This window comes from Rhinoderma darwinii, chromosome 4 (assembly GCF_050947455.1).
Source record: "Rhinoderma darwinii isolate aRhiDar2 chromosome 4, aRhiDar2.hap1, whole genome shotgun sequence".
Lineage (NCBI taxonomy): Eukaryota > Metazoa > Chordata > Amphibia > Anura > Rhinodermatidae > Rhinoderma > Rhinoderma darwinii.
Genome location: NC_134690.1, coordinates 146,614,882 through 146,636,255, shown reverse-complemented (window position 1 = coordinate 146,636,255; position 21,374 = coordinate 146,614,882). Strand labels below are relative to the sequence as shown.

Sequence of the window (21,374 nt, the reverse complement as noted above, 5' to 3'; positions counted from 1 at the left end):
CGCATTAGTCCCTGCGACAGATTTAGTACACGGTGCCCTCTCCTCATTGGGGAAATAAAAGAATACATTTTTATAACTTTTCAGCTGGCCTGCGCTTATTTTGACGTGAAGAGTCAGTTTATTCATATAAAATAATGTAACAATATATTCACATCGGTTATTATCAATGTGTTATTTATTATCCACGTACATAGTACAGCTAGAGCCTTTGCTTCGCGGCATTTCTGTGCACTTTTCACAGCACTATTGCAATACCTTGCTGAGCGCAATTTTTATACTGTGTGTACACGTGACGGTGACTTCCTACACAGAGCATTGTGGGAAATGTGTGCTTGACAAGATGGCGGCGCCCGCTGTCAGAGGGTTACTGACGGGATGCAGGACTTTGTCTCAGGTGTCGGTGCGTGTTTCTGTCAGGACCGTGGGACGCTTTTCCAGGTAGGAGAGGACAATGTCCATCCATTCATTCATTCGTCCTGTGTATGTGTGTAAGGACAGTGTAACCTTCACCCTCCTCATCAGCGCTCATCCCTGGTATCCTCAGCTGGCTAGTCCCATCCAAGTCAATGGGTGAGATGTATCAAAACTGGTGCAAGGGTAAAGTGGAGTAGTTTCCTTGTCAACCAATCAGATTCCACCTCTCATTTTTCAGAGGCTCTTTGGAAAATGAAAGCAACAGCCTGATTGGCTGCCATGGGTTACTGGTGCAAAGGTAAAGTGGAGGCACCAGTTTTGTGTTGTCTCCTCCATATGTGATGTGATCTTCTCTGATCTAATTACTCGTGTAAATGCGGGTACAGTGATAAACCTCAGCAGAGCAGCCTCATAATATGAAGAGAAGTTTGACGATCCAACTTGTGATCTGTGGGGATAGTCAATGAAAGAAATAGACATCCATAATAATTGCGATTTGCTTTTTTGTGTGAATAAAGAGCGAAGTTCGGCTTCGTATCATCCTGTGGGAAGCAGCGTATAAATGTAGCATACATATACTGAAACTACAACTCCCATCTTACACTGACTGCTGCAGGAAGACCGGTGTCTAACCAGGCCCAATAACCCTGTTTATTCATGTATGTTTCAGTATCTTCAATAGTTTGGCTAAAAGAACCAGTGACAACACTTCTTGGCACCAGTGCTCCTCTTTCCACTCGTCGGCAGCTCGGAGAGGACTTGAAGAGTTCTTTGATGACCCTAAAAATTGGGGAGAAAGTACTGTGAAGTCTGGTCAGTTGATTTAGTTTACTTTTTTATTTTTTAAAAGGCTATTATTTTAACTTTTTTAAATACTGCTGCTGTGTATCCTATATACAACGCAGCTGAATCCTGTATCCGTCAGCTACGCGGGACTGACGGGTTCAGTGTCAGCGCGAGACACGCGGGATCTACCTGTTATCCGTCACATCTAACATATAACTCAGATGTAATCGATAACAGGTGGATCCTTTGTCAGGGAATGCAGGACCCGCTGTCGCTGAACCCGTCAGTCTTGCGGACCTGACGGATTCAGGTCTTAGCGAATGATACAGCTGCTCTGTATACAGGATACAGAGCAGCTGTATCTCAAAAAGTAACAATACTTTTTTTATAAAAACTAATTTGAAAGTTTCACCAAACACACTGATGCTTTTATTTAAAAGAAAATCACCTTTGAAGGTGTACATAGCCTTTAAGACTTTTTCTGCTAAAAGAAATGATTTTTTTTTTATACATTTCAAAATCATGCATCAAAAATGCAATATCTCCTGTTACTGGGATACTGAGGAGGGTTGTATCCCTGTATAACTAGGCGGATTTTTCTTTGCGGAGTCTAGGAAAGCTGCGTGACATCCCCTGTGGAATCTAATTGTGTCGATTTTGGTTATCGCCCAGTTTTCCCAGAAAGCCACAGTCCCGAGTTGCGGGATTCGTGCGCACAGACTACAATGCTGTAATATCTTTGTCACAGACACACACATATTGGGAGCAAATTAGCACAATAGTCATAAAATCATTTATGGGAGAACGAAAAGGTTGCAAATGTATCAAATTGGCCCATATGGAATGATAAACTTGCCACAGTTTCTCCTTCCGTAGGCCACCTCATGCCTGGTAAACTATAACACTAATATTTTTTGGCACGTCATTAATAAATTTGGTGCATTTTATAGGGAGGTGCAAAAAGGGTCTTAAACACAAAGGTGGAAACTTATTAAGACTGGCATTTCATACACTAGTCCAAATATAAGGAGCGCTGCAGTAAAATGTGCCTGTGTTAAGAGGTGCACGCCTACTAATAAATTAGGCGCTTCTCTGGCTGTCCGTATACCACCTAGGAGCTGGCATCGTTTTCAGCTCCAATTTCACACCCGTTTCTTATATTAAATGTGTCGGGTTGCGGGTGCCCCCAGCCCTTCTGCTAAGCTCTACCCACTTTGTAAAATAGTGGAGCGAGCTGCGAAAGTTACGCAAAAGTCAAAATATTTCCCTCCATGACAGCACCACCAAGAGGGATTCCCCGCCTCCTAAGGGAAAGGAAACAACAGGAAGCCGTTTAAATTCCCCCTAGTCCTTACCCTCTCCAGTTGTTTCCTGTCTTGGGACACGGGAAGCAGGATCCGTGCGAGCTGTGTGGGATTAGTATCTTCATCATGCACCCCAGTCTATTCTCTCTCTGGACGAACGAGCGGTGTCTCTGTCAGGGAACATCGGGGCAGGGATCTGTTTTTTTCGAGCGGCAGATGCCTCCTCTCCAGCTCCTTGGCGTAAGTCTTGCAGTGCGTGCAGCACGCGGCTTCCGGATCTATTCATGAGTTAACGGGGGTCGGTGCTAACTTGGCAGCACATTAGACTCGGGGATTTCCCTTGGGCAACGAAACCCCTTACTGCACATGGAACCGGCGTCTCTAGCATCCGGAGGTGGTTAGCGCGTAGGTGCGCGTCCAGTCGCGTAGCTATAGGGGTCGCAGCGGTCGCAATTGCCACACCACATCAATGAAAAGTTACTAAAGTAACTGGGCCTATGTAATAAACTACACGGGCCCCTGTTACTATAGTAACTGACAGTACTTACCCTCCTCTTCCGGGAGCGCATCAGAGGTTCTGACATCACAGCGCTGTGCGCAGCGCATAACGTCACGATGCTATGCGCTGCGCACAGCATCCAGACACCCGGGACCCCCGCTAATCAGCTGTTTTGAAGGGGTTGCAGCCGCTCGTACGAGCGCTACTTCCCCTTCATTCCGGTCACTTTCTCACACTGAATCGCCGACACGCACGTGTCAGCGATTCACAGTGTGAGGGAAATGAAGGGGAAGCAGCACTTGTACAAGTTCTGCACGCCCTACAAGACAGCTGATTTGCGGGGGTCCCAGGTGTCTGACCACAACCCCTCAGCTATTGATGGCCTATACTGAAGATAGGCCATCAATGTTTAGGGACTGGACAGCCTTTAAAGCCTACCGTGTGTTAGGCTTAGATACAGGGCCCCAGCTTATACTGCATAAGAATACTGTCTGCTGGACCCTGTATCTAAGCCTACATTAGGCTTAGATACAGGGTCCAACAAACCGTATCATACATGCACATGGGCCCTGTTAACATCACTGCTGCCCTTCCATTGAGGGGTTCCGTCTGGTTAACCCCTCAACGTAAAGGCAAACGGAAGCTTTAGCTTCCGTTTGCATCACTATTGATCTCAATGGTGATGGAAATTTTGCTAATGGTTTCCATTTGTCACCGTTGTGAACGGGTTCCGCTGTTTTGGCGGAATCAATAGCGCAGTCGACAATGCAATACAACGGAACCCTGTTACAACGGTGACAAATGGAAATCTTTAGCAACGTTTCCGTCACCATTGAGATCAATGGTGAGGGAAACTGAAGCGGAGGTTTCAGTTTGCCTTTCTGTTGAGGGGTTAACCCAACGGAACCCATCAACGGAAGGGCAGCGGTGATGTGCACAGGCCCTTACTAATGTTTTTTTTTTTTGGTTTTTTTTACGGGTTCGGTTGTTGGACTATGTCGGATTCGAGGACTACTTCGATGACGGCTTTTTTATTCTCAATAAAATGGTTAATGAGGGTTTTATGGGGGTGTTTTATTTCAATAAATCTATTTTTTTCTATGTTTTTGTATTTTTTTTTAACTTTATCGCTGCCAACTTACTAATGGCCGCTGACCGATTGACAGTGTCCATTACTAAGGCGGGGCTTTGTGTTAGCCGGTGAAAAGGCTAACACTAACCCCCATTATTACCCCGGTACCCACTGCCACCAGGGGAGCCGGGTACGATCCAGTACCCGACCATCTGTAGTGATGGTCGGGCACTGGGGTGACCGCAGGCTGGTATTATTAGGCTGGAAAAGGCCAAAAACAGTGGCCCTTCCCACCCTGGTAATGTTAGCCTACTGCTGCTGTGTTGTATCTGGCTGGTTATGAAAAATGGGGGGACGCCACGTCATTTTTTTTTTTTTATAAATAATTGGACAGCACGATGTGGGGTTCCCCCATTTTTATAACCAGCCAGGTACAACACAGCAGCAGCAGGCTAGCATTACCAGGGTGGGAAGGGTCACAGTTTTTGGCCTTTCCCAGCCTAATAATACCAGACTGCGGCCGCCCCAGTGCCCCTCTGTCACTACAGATGGTCGGGTACTAGATCATACCCGACTCTTCCTGCTGGGTAATAATGGGGATTAGTGTTAACCTCTTCATGTCTAACATTAAGTCCCCCCTTAGTAATGGGTGTTGTGAATCAGCCAGCGAAAATTACTAGGGCGGTAGTTATAAAGTTTAAAGACATAGATAAAATATTTTATTTAAATAAAAATTCCACACAACCCTCGTTATCCATTTTATCGAGAATAAAAAAAAAAATGCAGTTATCGACGTAGTCCTCGAATCTGAAGTAGTCCAACAACCGAACTTGTAAAAAAAACAAACACACAAAAATAATTAGTATCACGTCAAAAAGGAAAATTATTATTCTTACCTTTCCTGGGTCCAGCGCTGGAGCTGCAATGTCAGCGAGCTCGGCCCTATATCTAATCCAATCATGTGTGATACTGTCTGCTGGGCCCTATATCTAATCCTATCATGTGTGATACTGTCTGCTGAGCCACTGTATCTAATCCTATAATGTGTGATACTGTCTGCTGGGCCCTATATCTAATCCTATAATGTGTGCTACTGTCTGCTAAGCCAATGTATCTAATCTTATCCATAGCTTTAGGGTCGTAGTGCTATAGATATGCTGTCTCAGATAGATCTATCTATCTATCTATCTTCATACACACACACACACACACTATTTTTTTTTTGGGGGGGGGGGGGACATATGTATTGGGTCTATTTCCTCTGACATTTTAAGTCCTTAGTGACGCCCCTGGCTGCTAGTGCTGCATTGTTGGATCACTTAGGAGAACTAGCGATGCAGCTGAAAGCTGCGGGCCATCGGCACTGAGAAGTTTGGGGGGCCCAAGAAGAACCTTTGCATTGGGGCCCATGAGCCTTTAGCTACGCCCCTGTGTGCGTCATAGTCAGCCTCTTAAGGGTACAGGGTGTACATTTTCAAAATTGTTTTGGTGCCAAAATCTCTTTTAAAAAAACAGTAATGCTGGTTTGTCATGGGTAGTAGTTGTGAGTTGTTTCAGGGATGCTACTTGCTGAATCCATAATAAGTTCAGCTGAGATGTCCCGTGTAGTCTGCTGACCCATCCAGATCCCCTGGCCTGGTAAGAACGTGGTTATATTTTTATATAACCCCCTCCCATTGAAAAGCCTCAATATTTGACTGTAAAAATTTTATATTTATATTTCTTCTGTCATGTTGGGACAAGAGGCAAGAATCTCTAAACCAAAAGAAGAAAATCCCATCAAGAGGTGTTCCTTCATCACAGAACCATTGTAGCGCCCATGGCCGCGGGCCGTCAGGTTCACTCACCTCCCGAGGCCCGCAGCCATGGATCTGTGAGCGCTGGCCTCCGTCTCCCTCCTAGGAGATGCCAGCGCTCGCTTCCGCTCCGTCCGGGTCCCGTAGGGTGCGCGCGCACGCTCGCGCCCGCTCTTAAAGGGCCAGCGCGCACACATGGAATCAATTATCATTAACCCACGTGATTCCCTGCTCTATAAGAATGCCCCAGCCCTTCTGATCCTTGCCTGAGCATTGTTAGTTTTTCCCTGTCTGTCTCACAAATGGTCCCTTAGTGTCTCCCGTTCCTGCTGTTACCCGTGCCCTGTTACCGTTCCTGTATTCCCCATTGTTCCTGTGTCTGCCACGTCAAGTGCCATCTGCCACGTCAAGTAACATCGGCTCATCGGATACTGCCCGCCACGTCTGGCGCCACTTTCGGCACCTGTCTCCATCCGTGCTGAGGCCACAGTCACCGCCCGGACTATTACAGGTACCTAAACATTACTGTCTGCTATCTACCTTCACATAGACTGTGACCTGGTCAGCTGCCTCCCCGCTACGGCGGAGCGGCCTAGTGGGTCCACAAACCCAGTTGCCCGTGACAGTACGCTCAGGCCATGGAACCCGCTGGCCAGCCCAAGACCCCAGTACAGAAAATTCAGACGGAGATGCATGACCTACGCACTCGTCAGGATCAACTCCTTGAGGCGGTGAATTCTATTCTGGTACGCCTGGATCTACTCGCTGTTCCACCCCCGGATCTTCCTCCAGAAGCTGTTGCCGTGCCACTGCCTGTTGCTCCCCCTGTTTGTTCCGGATCCTCAGTTCCTCTGCCTCTTCCTCCTCGCTATGACGGTGATCCCAGAGCATGCCGAGGATTTCTTAATCAATGCACGGTGCATTTTAGGCTACGGCCTCATCTCTTCCCCTCCGAGGAGGGTAAAGTAGCGTTCATTATCTCCCTCCTCGCTGGCAAGGCCCTCGCATGGGCAAACCCAATCTTGGAGCAACAAGGTGCTGTATCCGCGGACCTAGCCTTGTTCCTGCAGTCCTTTCGTGCCGTGTTCGAGGAGCCGGGTCGAACATCCTCTGCCGCAGCCACTTTGTTGACCCTCAAGCAAGAAGGCTCCACAGTAGGGGAGTATGCGATCTCCTTCTGTACCCTAGCAGCCGAGCTGGCATGGAACAATGAGGCACTGGTGGCGACCTTCTGGCAGGGACTGTCCTCTCACATCAAGGACGAACTGGCAGCCCTCGACCTTCCTTCTACCTTGGATGCCCTCATCCTGTTAGCCACCCGGGTTGATGTGAGAATCCGGGAGCGCTCTCAAGAGGTTCGTCAGGAGAGCCGGGTCCACAGACCAGCACCCCCTGCCCAGAGACCACAATTGTTCGCTCCTAGTGCGCTACCTGAGGAACCCATGCAGGTAGACAGAGTCCGGTTATCTGAACAGGAGAAGCAGCGCAGACGCTCCTCTGGACTTTGCATGTATTGCGGCCTCAAGGGTCATTTTGTGCGTCAATGCCCACAGAAACCGGGAAACTCCAGTACCTAGGGTTGGTTGGAGAGGCAACTCTAGGTGGAACGTCTCCAAACGTTAAAACCTCTTCCAAATTATCGATACCTGTGGCCATCGTCACCGGACAGGCATCACATCCTTCCTCCGCCTATCTTGACTCTGGAGCGGCTGCAAATTTTATCCACCAAGATCTAGTGGATCGGTTTCAACTACCCACAGTCCGTCTGGAGAGACCCCTGGCAGTTGCCTCTGTGAATGGTCTACCGCTGCCTGATCCAATCATGCTCATCACTGAGCCGGTGACATTACGGGTCGGAGCTCTTCACTCAGAACAGATCTCCTTCCTGGTACTACCCAAGGCTATCAATCCTATCCTACTGGGTCTGCCATGGCTCCGTCTACACGCCCCGACACTCGACTGGAGTTCTGGAGAAGTTCTTCAATGGGGTTCCAGGTGCCATAGCCATTGCCTGTCACAAGTCCGTCCTGTTGTGCCTCCTCTGCCTCAGTCACTCTCCGACCTACCTTCTCAGTATGCCAGTTTTGCGGATGTCTTCTGCAAACGAGAGGCTGAGACGTTGCCTCCTCATCGGAGTTATGACTGTCCCATTGAACTGGTGCCCAATGCTTCTCTTCCCCGTGGACGAGTATATCCTCTCTCCTTGCCAGAGACGTTATCAATGTCAGCCTATATCAAGGAGAAATTGGAGAGGGGTTTTATTCGAAAATCTTCCTCCCCGGCCGGGGCAGGATTCTTCTTCGTTAAAAAGAAAGATGGATCTCTCCGACCCTGCATTGACTACCGTGGTCTCAATCAGATCACGTTCAAGAACAAATACCCGTTGCCACTCATTTCCGAGCTGTTTGATCGCATACGAGGAGCCAAAATTTTTTCCAAGCTAGACCTGCGAGGGGCCTATAATCTAATCCGGATTCGCCGGGGTGACGAATGGAAGACAGCATTTAACACCCGCGATGGGCACTACGAATACCGAGTGATGCCCTTCGGACTGTGTAACGCTCCCGCAGTATTTCAGGAGTTCGTTAATGGCATCTTCCGAGATCTCCTCTATACGTGTGTTGTAGTTTATCTCGATGATATTCTAATCTTCTCCCCAGATCTGATGACCCATCGGAGGCACGTTCGTCAAGTTCTTCTGCGACTAAGAGAGAATCACTTGTATGCCAAGTTAGAGAAATGCACATTTGAAAAGAGGTCTCTGCCCTTCCTGGGCTATGTCCTCTCGGATCAAGGCCTTAAGATGGACCCTGAGAAGCTAAAGTCTGTCCTGGAATGGCCACGTCCTCAAGGCCTAAGGGCCATACAGAGGTTCCTGGGTTTCGCCAATTTCTACCGGCAGTTTATTCCGAACTTTTCTTCTCTGACGGCCCCCATCTCTACCCTTACCAAGAAGGGTGTGGACTCCGGAGGCAGAGTCCACATTCATTAGCCTCAAGAAAGCCTTCACTTCAGCTTCGATCCTCCATCACCCTGACATATCTCGGCAGTTCTCACTGGAGGTGGACGCTTCCTCTGTTGGTGCAGGCGCACTTCTGTTCCAGAGGAGCTCCAAAGGAAAGGCAGTAGTGTGTGGCTACTACTCAAGACTGTTTTCCTCTGCTGAGCGCAATTATTCCATTGGAGATCGGGAGCTACTGGCTATCAAATTGGCCCTAGAGGAGTGGAGACATCTTCTGGAGGGCGCTGCTCACCCCATCCTGATCTTCACCGACCACAAGAATCTCACTTACCTTCAGTCCGCTCAGAGACTGAATCCTCGTCAAGCCAGGTGATCACTGTTCTTCACCCGTTTCCAATTTCTGCTCCACTACCGTCCCGCGGACAAGAACGTGAGGGCCGATGCCCTGTCCAGATCATTCGAAACGAAGACACGGTGGAGTCCCTTCAGACGATCATAGACCCATCCTGCGTTGTCACCGCCAATCCTCTGCAGCTTAGATATATTCCTCCAGGGAGAACTTTTGTTCGGTTGGCTGACAGAAAAAGAATTCTCCGCTGGGGACACAGTTCTAAACTGGCTGGGCACGCTGGTGTCCGTAAAACCCAAGACCTGGTCGCTCGTCACTTCTGGTGGCCCACGCTACCTAAAGATGTTCTGGACTTTGTCTCTGCTTGCACGGTGTGTGCCTCTAACAAGGTGGCTCACAGCAAGCCTGCCGGCCTGCTTCAACCCCTGCCTGTACCCAGTGCCCCCTGGCAGCACATCGCTATGGACTTCGTCACGGACCTTCCTCTCTCAGCAGGATGCAACACTATCTGGGTGGTGGTGGACCGGTTCTCTAAGATGGCACATTTTATCCCGCTAACCGGCCTACCCTCTGCTCCTCGACTAGCAAGCTTCTTCATTCAGCACATCTTCCGCTTGCATGGCTTGCCTCTTCACATTGTGTCCAACCGGGCGGTTCAGTTTACCTCCAAGTTCTGGAGAGCCCTCTGTAAACTCCTGGATGTGAGTTTGGACTTTTCCTCTGCCTATCACCCACAGTCCAATGGACAAGTTGAGAAGATCAACCAGATCATGGAAAATTACCTCCGCCACTTCATTTCTTCACAGCACGATAACTGGGTACAGCTTCTTCCATGGGCGGAGTTTTCATATAACAACCACACAAGTGAGTCCACCACCTCCACTCCGTTTCACATCGTGTACAGTCAACATCCCAGAGTTCCTCTTTCAGTGTCGACTTCTTCTCAGGTACCCGCTGCTGACTGCATATGGGGACTGCCTGCAAATCTGGCAACAGACCCGGTCCTCTATTTTGCAGGCGGTCGAACGCATGAAGCGTAAGGCAGATACCAAAAGAAGAGAGCCGCCTCAGTATCTTCCTGGGACTAAAGTCTGTCTGTCCTCTCGGAACATTCGCTTGAGGGTGCCTTCATACAAGTTTGCTCCCAGGTTCCTTGGTCCCTTCGAGATCCTGCAACAAATTAACCCTGTTTCCTATAAGCTGCGGCTGCCCCCTACCCTCAGAATCCCTAACTCCTTCCATGTGTCCCTCCTGAAACCAGTGGTCCTGAACCGCTACAGCAAGACCTCTAGTTCCACAGTTGCTTCCAGCGGCCCTTCTGATGTATTCGAGGTAAAGGAGATCCTGGACCGCAAGAGGGTAGGAGGAAGGACTTTCTATCTGGTGGACTAGAGAGGGTTTGGTCCTGAGGAGAGGTCCTGGGAGCCAGAAGAGAACCTCAGTGCTCCTGCTCTTATTAAAAAGTTCCTCTCTCACTCTGGCCCCAAGAAGAGGGGGCGTAAGGGGGGATACTGTAGCGCCCATGGCCGCGGGCCGTCGGGTTCACTCACCTCCCGACGCCCGCAGCCATGGATCTGTGAGCGCTGGCCTCCGTCTCCCTCCTAGGAGATGCCAGCGCTCGCTTCCGCTCCGTCCGGCCGGGTCCCGTAGGGTTCGCGCGCACGCCCGCGCCCGCTCTTAAAGGGCCAGCGCGCGCACATGGAATCAATTATCATTAACCCACGTGATTCCCTGCTCTATAAGAATGCCCCAGCCCTTCTGATCCTTGCCTGAGCGTTGTTAGTCTTTCCCTGTCTGTCTCGCAAATGGTCCCTTAGTGTCTCCCGTTCCTACTGTTACCCGTGCCCTGTTACCGTTCCTGTATTCCGCATTGTTCCTGTGTCTGCCACGTCAAGTGCCATCTGCCACGTCCAGTACCATCGGATACTGCCCGCCACGTCTGGCGCCACTTTCCGCACCTGTCTCCATCCGTGCTGAGGCCACAGTCACCGCCCGGACTATTACAGGTACCTAAACATTACTGTCTGCTATCTACCTTCACATAGACTGTGACCTGGTCAGCTGCCTCCCCGCTACGGCGGAGCGGCCTAGTGGGTCCACCAACCCAGTTGCCCGTGACAACTATCCAGTGGTTATAACCACAGTACCAGTCAATCCGGATGGGGAGCCCATTCAGGTAAAAACATGGTTCAGGGGACCTGGAATCCCTCTATGTCAAGAGCTTCGTCAAACCAAAAAGAACTAACTGCAGTTTGGGAAGCTCTAAAAGCCTTAGAAGATCTATTAAAAGACAAAAATGTCAGGATATTTTCAGACAACGTCTCTACGGTAGCATACCTGAACAAACCATGAGGAACAAGAAGCCGTCCCCTTTGTCGGGTATCAGAACAAATCTTCATCTGCGCCAAAGAGAATATCTTATCTCCAACAGCCATACATCTAGAGAAACAGGATAGCAGACTACCTGAGCAGGCAGACCTTATTCCTAGGAGAGTAGGGTAAAAATCTGTAGATTTTCAAAGACCTCACCAAAAGTTGGGGACGGCCGGAAATAGATTTATTCGCAAACAGGAAGAACAAGAAAGTAATGATGTTCTTCTCCCTGTCTTACAAGAACAAGCCAACAGGAGTAGATGCTCTATCTCAGACCTAGGTTGGCAAACTCCTATATGCCTTACCTCAGTTTCCTCTCATCCCCAAGGTACTGAAGAAGGTGTTGGCGGAAAGAGCAAAAATTATGCTTATAGCCCCATATTGGCCCAAGAGGTCTTGGTTCCCGTTGTTACTGTGGATGTCTCAAAAAGCCCCATGGCATCTACCTCTGATTTGCTGTTCCAGGGTCCAGTCCTACACCCAGAAGCGAATCAACTTCATCTTACTGCTTGGATATTGAATGGAGTATGTTGATGGATAAGGGTCTTTCCAAAAAGGTAGTAGATATGTTATTGAAGAGCAGGAAAAAAAAGTCACATCCAAGATTTACCACAGAGTATGGGGAACCTTCCTCTCCTTCCTGATCCGAAACTCTTCAGCAGAGTCTGTATTCCTATACAAGATAACCACTATCCTGGATTTCCTTCAATCCGGTCTTGATTTAGGCTAAAGAACCAGCAGCTGGAAGGTCCGTTTTGCCGCTCTCAGTGCCTTCCTGGATCAGGGACTAGCTGACCGTCCGTGGATTAAGAGAGTTTTTTTTTTTTAGAGCAACTTCTAATATAGCGGCTCCCATTGTCCCTTCGGGTCTAAATTTAGTAATAACGGCATTGCCAAACATCCTTTCGAACCAATTCAGGATGCTTCATTAAAATTCCTGACCTTGAAGACGGTTTTCCTTCTAGCAATAACATCTGCCCGCAGAGTTGGAGAAATACAATCCTTCTCATCTAGTCCACCCTATCTTAACATTCTAGAAGATCGTTATTTTATAAGACCCTTACCATCCTTCCAAAGGTAGTTTCCAGATTCCACTGTCAACAAGTGATATCCCTTCCTTCTTTCTGTTCCTCCCCTAAAAATAACATGGAAGCGAAATTTCATACGTTGGATGTAAGCAGATGTATCCTCACCTATGTGGAAAGAATAAAATCGGTCAGATGTCAGGAGCAATTCATCCAGTTCCATGGCAAAGACATAAATCTTGCTCGCCTTGTGACCTCTATCTCAAGATGGGTCAATGAAGCGATCTCCCATTCCTATAAAGTCATGGAAAAGACTCCACCTTTGTTACTTAACACCTTCCTGACATCCGCCGTATATATACGGCGCACGCCGGGTGGGGGAATATGGTGCGGGCTCACGGGCTGAGACCGCTCCATAGAGCGAGTGTTTCCTGTCCCTTTTGGAGGCGGCTAATCACTCCTAGTGGTGCTGTCGTGGAGGTTAAAGGAAAATCAAATCACCGCTAAGTAATAATCATTTTTCCTGCAAATTGCGAGTTTTGTGCTTTTTGTGACTTGACTACTCCAGAGCAATGATGGAAGGTGGCCTGGTCTGGTGAATCCTGTTTTGTTTTCGTGTTCATCGCTCAACTGGGGTAGAGAAGGCATCCTGGTGCCATATGGGAATGGGGCAGTGTGAGGCTCTTGACAATGTTCTGCTGGGATACCTTTTGGTCGTTGCATTTATGTGGCTGTTACTGACATGTACCAACTAACTAAACATTGTTGCAGACCAAGTATAACTCTTCATGGAAACTGTATTCCCTAATGGCAGTGGTCTCTCTCAGGAGGATAATGCACCCTGCTGCTATGCAAAAATTGTTCAGGAATAGTTTGAGAAACCTAATAAAGCATTCAAGGTGTTGACTTTGCTCTCAAATTCCTCAGATCTCAATCTGACCGAGCCTCTGTGAGATGTGCTGGAAAAACAAGTCTGATCCATGGAGGCCCACCTCGCAACTTACAGGACTTAGATGGACACTAACATTTTAAACTATTTATGCTAATATAATAGTATACCTAGATTAATTTTGTAATTTGCTTACTGTTAAAATTCAGTTGTTTTATCCATACAAATTCTTTGACGTTACTGCCACTAGGTGTCTCCCTTCCTGTAATCTGCTGTCCACCTCTGGTTATCAAGCAAAGTTCACACTGAGTCTTTTCAGCCATTTTTCGGGCCATAATTGTCCCGTTAAACAGCTGAAAAATCGGAAGCAGAATGCCTCCAAACATCTGCCCATTGATTTCAATGGGAAAAACGGCGTTCTGTTCTGACGGGGCGTTTTTAAAACAGCCGCGAAAAAGAAGTGCATGTCACTGCTTCAGCCGTTTTTGGAGCCGTTTTTCATAGACTCTATAGAAAAACAGCCATTAAAAATGCAGCTAAAAACGCGGCTTTGATTAAAAAAACGTCTGAAAAACAGGAGCTGTTTTCCCTTGAAAACCGCTCCGTACTTTCAGACGCTTCTTATTTTGTGTGTGCACATACCCTAATTCTAGTGGAGAGGAGACAAACTACAGACAGTAGGGGTGTGTCACTTCACTGCATGCCAATAGAAGTATATGGAGAGGGGGGAAACAGGGAAAGCGACACAGACAGGCTGCCCATATTAGTCTACAGAGAGGTGAGGGGGTAACGGAAGCAGAGACGAGACACAGGCTGCTCGTAAGATTTATATCTCACCCCAGTGCTGGATTCTCGGCCACACGTTATATTACTGCTGTATAATCTTTCATGCTGCTGCAGCTTTTATGTATATGTAATAGAGATAGGAGAGCAGGATCATCCTCTTCCTCTTTTATGTGTGCTATGTATGGCAGACATAATAACAGTTAGGCTCTGCCCACTATCTCAGAGAAAACTGAGAATTCGAGAAGTCTGCAGAAGGTAAAACGACTAAAAAATGCAGGCTACAAGTCATATAATGGCCAGAAATAGTGTTATTCCTCATGTACACACATGACTGCTTATTCTGAAAAGTCACCTGGAAAGTTAGGTACACTTTAAAGGATCTGCTGCTAACATCTTGGTGCTAGATACTACAGGACACCTTCAGAGGTCTTGTAGTCCCTCCCTCAATTGGTCAGAGCTGTTTTGTCGTCACATGGGGGATCTACACAATGTAAGGCGGTAGTTTTAATGTTCTGGCTGATTGGTGTGTCAGAGCAGTGGTCTCCCACCTTGGCAGCACAAGATTCGAGGTTTATACAGACAACCCATTTGACAAACTTTTGTTTTTGTGTTTGCAGGTGATGCATGGACAATTAACCAACTAAGATGCAAAAGCAGTGAAGATTTACACAAACTTTGGTTAGTAACTCCAAATCCACTAATGGTAGCAAAATTAAATTAAAAAACAAAAACTTATATAGGAAATTGTTGACATTAAATATTTTTATTTTTTCTGGACAATATACGTTAATAGTAAATTGTTTTAAAGCGCAATGTAGGATTGGGCGGTGTACCGCTATGTTAGTAATAACACAATGTTAGAATGACACTATTACGATACATACTAGCTTCTCAACGTTTGTAAACTTTCTTCTTGAACTGATGTGGTCAGGAAAAGGCAACACCTGGGCAAGATGCTGTGTGATTCTACCCCCAACCAGCCTGCTTACTTTGTGTATTGTTCCCTCCATGCCCGTGGGAAATTTCTTCAAAATGAATTCCCCCCCCCCCTCCCCAATTCTACAAATGATGGAAATAACGATGGTAAGAATTTCGGGTTAGCAAATATTGTTTTATTTAACCTTTACTACATTTTGGTGGATAAGCCAAGAACTGTTCATATAGGTGGTCAATGATAGAACTGTATTTTAAGACTTCCGTATTGCAGGTTGGGATATAGGTTTGCTGGTATAGGTTGTTTTAAAGAGAACCTCCCCATACATGTGCAGCATGTAATGGGGAAGAGCCCTGGGGCACCTTTTTTCTACCTCCCTCCGTTATTTAGATAATCGGTGGCGTTCTATTTGGCGTCCGATACTTAAAGAGGCTCTGTCACCAGATTTTGCAACCCCTATCTGCTATTGCAGCAGATCGGCGCTGCAATGTAGATTACAGTAACGTTTTTATTTTTAAAAAACTAGCATTTTTGGCCAAGTTATGACCATTTTTGTATTTATGCAAATGAGGCTTGCAAAAGTCCAAGTGGGCATGTTTAAAGTAAAAGTCCAACTGGGCGTGTATTATGTGCGTACATCGGGGCGTTTTTACTTCTTTTACTAGCTGGGCGTTCTGATAAGTATCATCCACTTCTCTTCAGAACACCCAGCTTCTGGCAGATCACGCTGTGACGTCACTTCCCCAGGTCCTGCATCGTGTCGGACGAGCGAGGATACATCGGCACCAGAGGCTACAGATGATTCTGCAGCAGCATCGGCGTTTGCAGGTAAGTCGATGTAGCTACTTACCTGCAAACGCTGATGCTGCTGCAGAATCATCTGTAGCCTCTGGTGCCGATGTGGCCGACACGATGCAGGACCTGTGAGTGACGACACAGCGTGATCTCTCGAGAACACGGCTGTGTCTGCACTGCCAGAAGCTGGGCGTTCTGAAGAGAAGTGGATGATACTTCTCGTCAGAACGCCCAGCTAGTAAAAGAAGTAAAAACGCCCCGATGTACGCACATAATACACGCCCAGTTGTACTTTTACTTTTCAACACGCCCAGTTGTACTTTTGCAAGCCTCATTTGCATAAATACAAAAATGGCCATAACTTGGCCAAAAATGCTCGTTTTTTAAAATTAAAAACGTTACTGTTATCTACATTGCAGCGCCGATCTGCTGCAATAGCAGATAGGGGTTGCAAAATCTGGTGACAGAGCCTCTTTAAATAACCCCCTGAATAGTCAACGGGGCGTGTACTGTCAAGGGGGCGTGTTATTATGGCTGTGACACTGTCCAATCAGATATGGACAGTGCCACAGCATGAGAGAGTGCGCTTGCAGTCTTTTCACCTGAACAGGCAAGGGGGCGTGTCAGTGCTACGGACAGAGCTATGGAGAGGAGAGTGCGCATGCGCACTCTTCTCTCTTCAGCTCTTGCGAGAGATCAGTCTTGTATTGTCTGCCGAACTGGCAAGGGGGTGTGTCTCTGCTACGGACAGTGTAATTGCTCCCTAGCTCTTACACTGTCCGTAGCAGTGACACGCCTCCTTGCCAGTTCGTCAGGCAAAGTACAAGACTGATCACTCACGAGCTGAATAGATGAGTGCGCATGCGCACTCTCCTCTCCATAGCTCTGTCCGTAGCACTGACACGCCCCTTTGCCTGTTCGGGTGAAAAGACTGCAATCGAACACTCTCTCATGCTGTGGCACTGTCCATATCTGATTGGACAGTGTCACAGCCATAGTAACACGCCCCGTTGACTCTTCAGGGGGTTATTTAAATATCGGGCGGCAAATATAACGGCACCGATTATCTTAATAACGGTTGGAGGTAGAAAAAAAATGTAAAGTGCCCCAGGGTTTGTGCAGCCCTCCCCATTACATGCTGCACATGTATGGGGAGGTGAAAGGTTCTCTTTAAATACTTAGTATGTATTGCGTTTGAGCATTTAAGAGGTCTTCTATTTGCTTTCATTGCAGCATACAGTACAGTAACATCTTTCTTTTCTCTCAGGTATGTTTTATTAAAAGAAAAGAACATGCTGAACACTTTAGAACAAGAGTCCAAGCGACAAAGAACAGCCATGCCAAGTCCTGAGCGGCTCTACAAGGTATGGTCAAGGAAGCGATAGGGTTCATTCACCTTTGGGTTTTACGGATCCATATTTATTCTGGGTTGTTGTTTTTTTGGCATTGAAAAAACTTTGCCAATATATGTCAATTATTTTATTTGAATTTCCATTTTTTTTATGCAGCATGTTCCAATGGATCTGTCACATATTTTTTTTTATATAGGGCTATGGTGGCTATGGCTATAAATTGATCACATCTTGTCAATGTTGAAAAGTGTCCTATATCTTACATGTTTTTCACGGGTCATATGTAAGCTTGGTTTACTATGTCGTTTTAGGATATTAGCCTTTCACATTGAGTGTTAGTGTAGGGAACATTCAGTCTAAGCTTTGGGTCTCCGCTTTACTAATAAAAAAATTTGTGTCCTGTTTATTGCAGGTAACAAAGTCTATGGAGAATCTACACCAGGTGGTTACAGAAAGGGAAGATGCTCTTCGACTCTTACAAACTGGTCAGGAAAATGCAAGACCAGGAGAATGGAGAAAAGACTGCTTCGGAGAAACAACATGGTACAACATTTTATTCATTTTACATTTCACATTTAAGCTGGGGGAGCAATAGCCTGAGCCTTTAAAAATACATGGTGTGTTTCGATCTAAGGGTCCACCAACCCAGTATTGCCACATGCACAGACCCTACAGGGTAGCACAAGGGTACACAAAAGTCCTACAGGTCCACAATATGGCCCCATATTCACCCAGTGTGCTGCTATATGGTGTCTGTGAGGCACAATATGCTGCTCTTAAAGCATTGCTTGAGTAGTACTGTGTGCTTTGGAACATGCTATGATTTTTTATTCCTGGCTGATTTTGTATGAATCTGTGAGAATAAACCTTCACATAAATTTGGATAACACAAAGGTACAGTGTGAGCCCATGGCAATCTATGGGTGCCATATTGTGGATCCGTACAACACAGACGTGATACCAGTGTTCACGAGGCCTATCTCCAAGCAGAGCACCTCATAGGTTACCACCATATAATAAAAATATGGAACGGGTCTAAGAGTGGGGGTTTGCTCCCCTTGTGTCATTGCATATTAGACACCACAACTAAACAGACATAGAAGTGTAGATAGATCAGGAGCTGCTGGTGCCTCAGTGGTTTCCTCTACTACAACTTCGCAAGTTTGGGGTATGGAAACAGTAATAACATTCTCCTGTAAAATAGTTTTGATATGCCTTTAAATTTGTTGTTCACTAAATGATCACAAGGTGCCCAGGCCCTGAGGTAGCACAACAGGCTCAAACCATGTCGCTTCCTCCACCATGCATCACAGTTGGGATAAGGCTTTGGTGTTAGTTTGCGTTGTTTGTTTTTTTTTTTCCTTCAAACATAGCGTTGTGCATTTATGCAACATTTTTCTAGAAGCATTGTGGAACATCCAGGTGGTCTCAAGCAAACTTGAGATGGGCTGCAATGGTTTTTGTTGTTTTTTACAGCAGCGACGTTGATTGTGGTGTCCTTCCATGAACACCATTCTTGTTCAGTGTTTTTCTAACAGCGGATACATGAACAGAGGTTTTTGCTGTTTGCAGCATCTTCAGTAGGTATTTTGCTGTCACCCAAGCGTACTTTCTAACCACTTTCAGGATTGCCCGTTGTGCTGTTAAAGTGATCGTAACAGGACGCTTATTCCATCAGTAGAGAATTTGCCTAACCATAGATTGATCTACACCGTCCTTTGGCAATTCTCCTATAGCCTTTACCAACTTCATGCGTCTCTATAACACCTCTTTTGGGCTCTTCTGAAAGTTTTTTGCTTTGTGGCATCATTTACACTAATCAGTCTTTCTTGAGAAGAACAGATTTGTCAGTAACCAGGCTTTGTGTGCCTTTATTTAATGAACAAGGCACCTGTAAAACCCACACTTCCAATCTCCTCTCCTTTGAAACCCCTTTTGCCAGTTAGCTTTTGGAGAAGTCATTAACACAGAGGTTTACTTACTTTTCCCTGCACTGTAGATGTTTACACAATGTGCTCAATAAAATACATGAATAGTACAACTGTTTGTGTGTTCTTAGTGCAGTTAGATTGTATTTGTCTGTAATTGTGACTTTGATAACAATCAGACCACATTTTGTTAGTGATCAATGCAGAAATCCAGATAAATCCAAAGGGTTCACTTATTTTTTTTCTTGCATCTGTAGTCTCGATGGGATTCCTAACAAATGTACCTTGGTTATGTATGTAAAACAGATCCACGCTTGCAGTGTTCCTGGTTTTCAATGCGATTTTAATATTTTAACAGGTATAAGTGTAAAGAATGGCCTATACCTTGGTATATGAACAGACGTTACAAGACAAAGAAGTTTTTCGCCTTGCCATATGTTGATCATTATGCTAGGTAAGATCAATAGAATGTCTATTCAAACTTTGAAAGTATTTGTTTAATGTGTATCATTTTTGTTCTAGATTTTACATGACTTTGGTCTGCAAGTCAAGAATTTACATACAACTTCCACCTTTTTTCCTTTCAGGTTAAAGTTAGAGAAGGAGATGCGTGCAGAGACCAGACGGAAGAATGCTGCAAGAGACCGGCAACACAAATTAGAGAAAAAGTTCCCACACATAGCGAAAAAAATCTTGACCTAAAATAAATTGTCAGTTATGAAATAAACAGTCCTGCATTTCTATTTAAGCATAATTGTGTTCTGTTTATATACGGTGCAAGGTTGGCACCTGTCTATGTAACAATAGACCGTACATATGAAAATAGTAAATTCCATGAATGTGCATACTTGAAATGCATTCCTTTTAAAGATTGTTCATAGGCAATAAGAACTGGTAAGTGCGAGTCCAAAAGTTTGTATGTACAGGCACAGTTGCTGGAAACATCAAGTCTTCAGACACACAGAAGGCTTATTTTCAAAGGTCTACAAGTATACAAAGGTCGGATAAAAAAAACTGGCAACATTCGACCCATCTTTCTGAGTCCCTATTAGGGGTAAAACATGGCCCTCCACAGCAACTCTATTCTGAACTTGGAGTGTTTTGATTTTAGCATGTTGTGTGGGCCCAGCAGTTTCTGCAAAAGACCTGTTTGGCACTTCAGTACTTGGGTACCATGTGTATACCTGAAATATACTGCATAGATAAACTCAGGACTGCTGTATGTGTATATTTGCGGACTTCACAGTAATCCATTGTATATGTTTGCTCTGAAGTATAATAAAGGTGTGTGTTCTCGTTTGTTTCACAAATGACATAAATTGCTCGGCGCTGCCCAGCCCCCATTCCCAGAAGATAGTTGGCGGTGTATGCTTAGGTACTCTCCATTATAGTCTAATGGGGTCGTGGAAACAGCCAACCACACTCATTGTTTGATTCCTTTTATCCCACAGACTCAACTCTCCTCTGGGAACGGGTGATTGGACCACCCCCATTTTTGTGATGATGGGTGTGGTGTGTTCCAGCAGTTGAATCGCTGGTCAGATATTTATGGCATATCCGGTTATTAAATTAAATTTGTGGGGAAACCTCTTTAAATCCAGCAACTCTTCATGGTGTGTATCAACTCTGCGGTGTAGATAAACCAAGTACTGCTTCATGTATGTGCATGTATATGTGTGTGCACGCCAGGTCTCCGAAGCGTGCAGCATAAAGTACTAAATCCCTGTGCCCTGACTGTATTGAAAAAGTGATCGCGAAAATATCTCCTTCACATGTAAAAATAAATAATATATATATATATATATAATACTATGAAGACATTCAAACAGTCTGAGGTGCGTAATACTCTTTATAAATTCTGTTAGAAACCAGGTACTTTTTCCTTTGCCTGGATGTTGGATAAGTTCAGTTCGAATGAGGAATTCGAAAGGGGAGAAATGGATTCTGATTCTTCCACTTCTTCAGATCCAGACTCTAAGTGTGGCAAACACCCATTCCGCCATATCCAAAGTGTACATTGCCCTTTGAGGATATGGGGTTCCCCAAAGAACCTATGGATAAAAAAAAGCAGATGTATTTTTATGTAAATCCAAGGAAGCTGTTAAAGCAG

The 21,374-nt window shown here is 46.0% G+C and overlaps 1 protein-coding gene across 1 annotated transcript; it reads left to right on the top strand.

Annotated features, from left to right (window-relative positions):
* The first annotated feature begins 76 nt into the window (after positions 1–76).
* MRPL47 (mitochondrial ribosomal protein L47) lies at positions 77–20,012 on the top strand. The gene is made up of 7 exons (XM_075861658.1): positions 77–438; positions 1,085–1,227; positions 14,873–14,933; positions 17,252–17,348; positions 17,749–17,879; positions 19,623–19,718; positions 19,852–20,012. Exons 1-7 carry the CDS (start codon positions 167–169, stop codon positions 19,964–19,966), a joined length of 915 nt encoding a protein of 304 aa, XP_075717773.1. The 5' UTR covers positions 77–166; the 3' UTR covers positions 19,967–20,012.
* Positions 20,013–21,374: the final 1,362 nt, after the last annotated feature.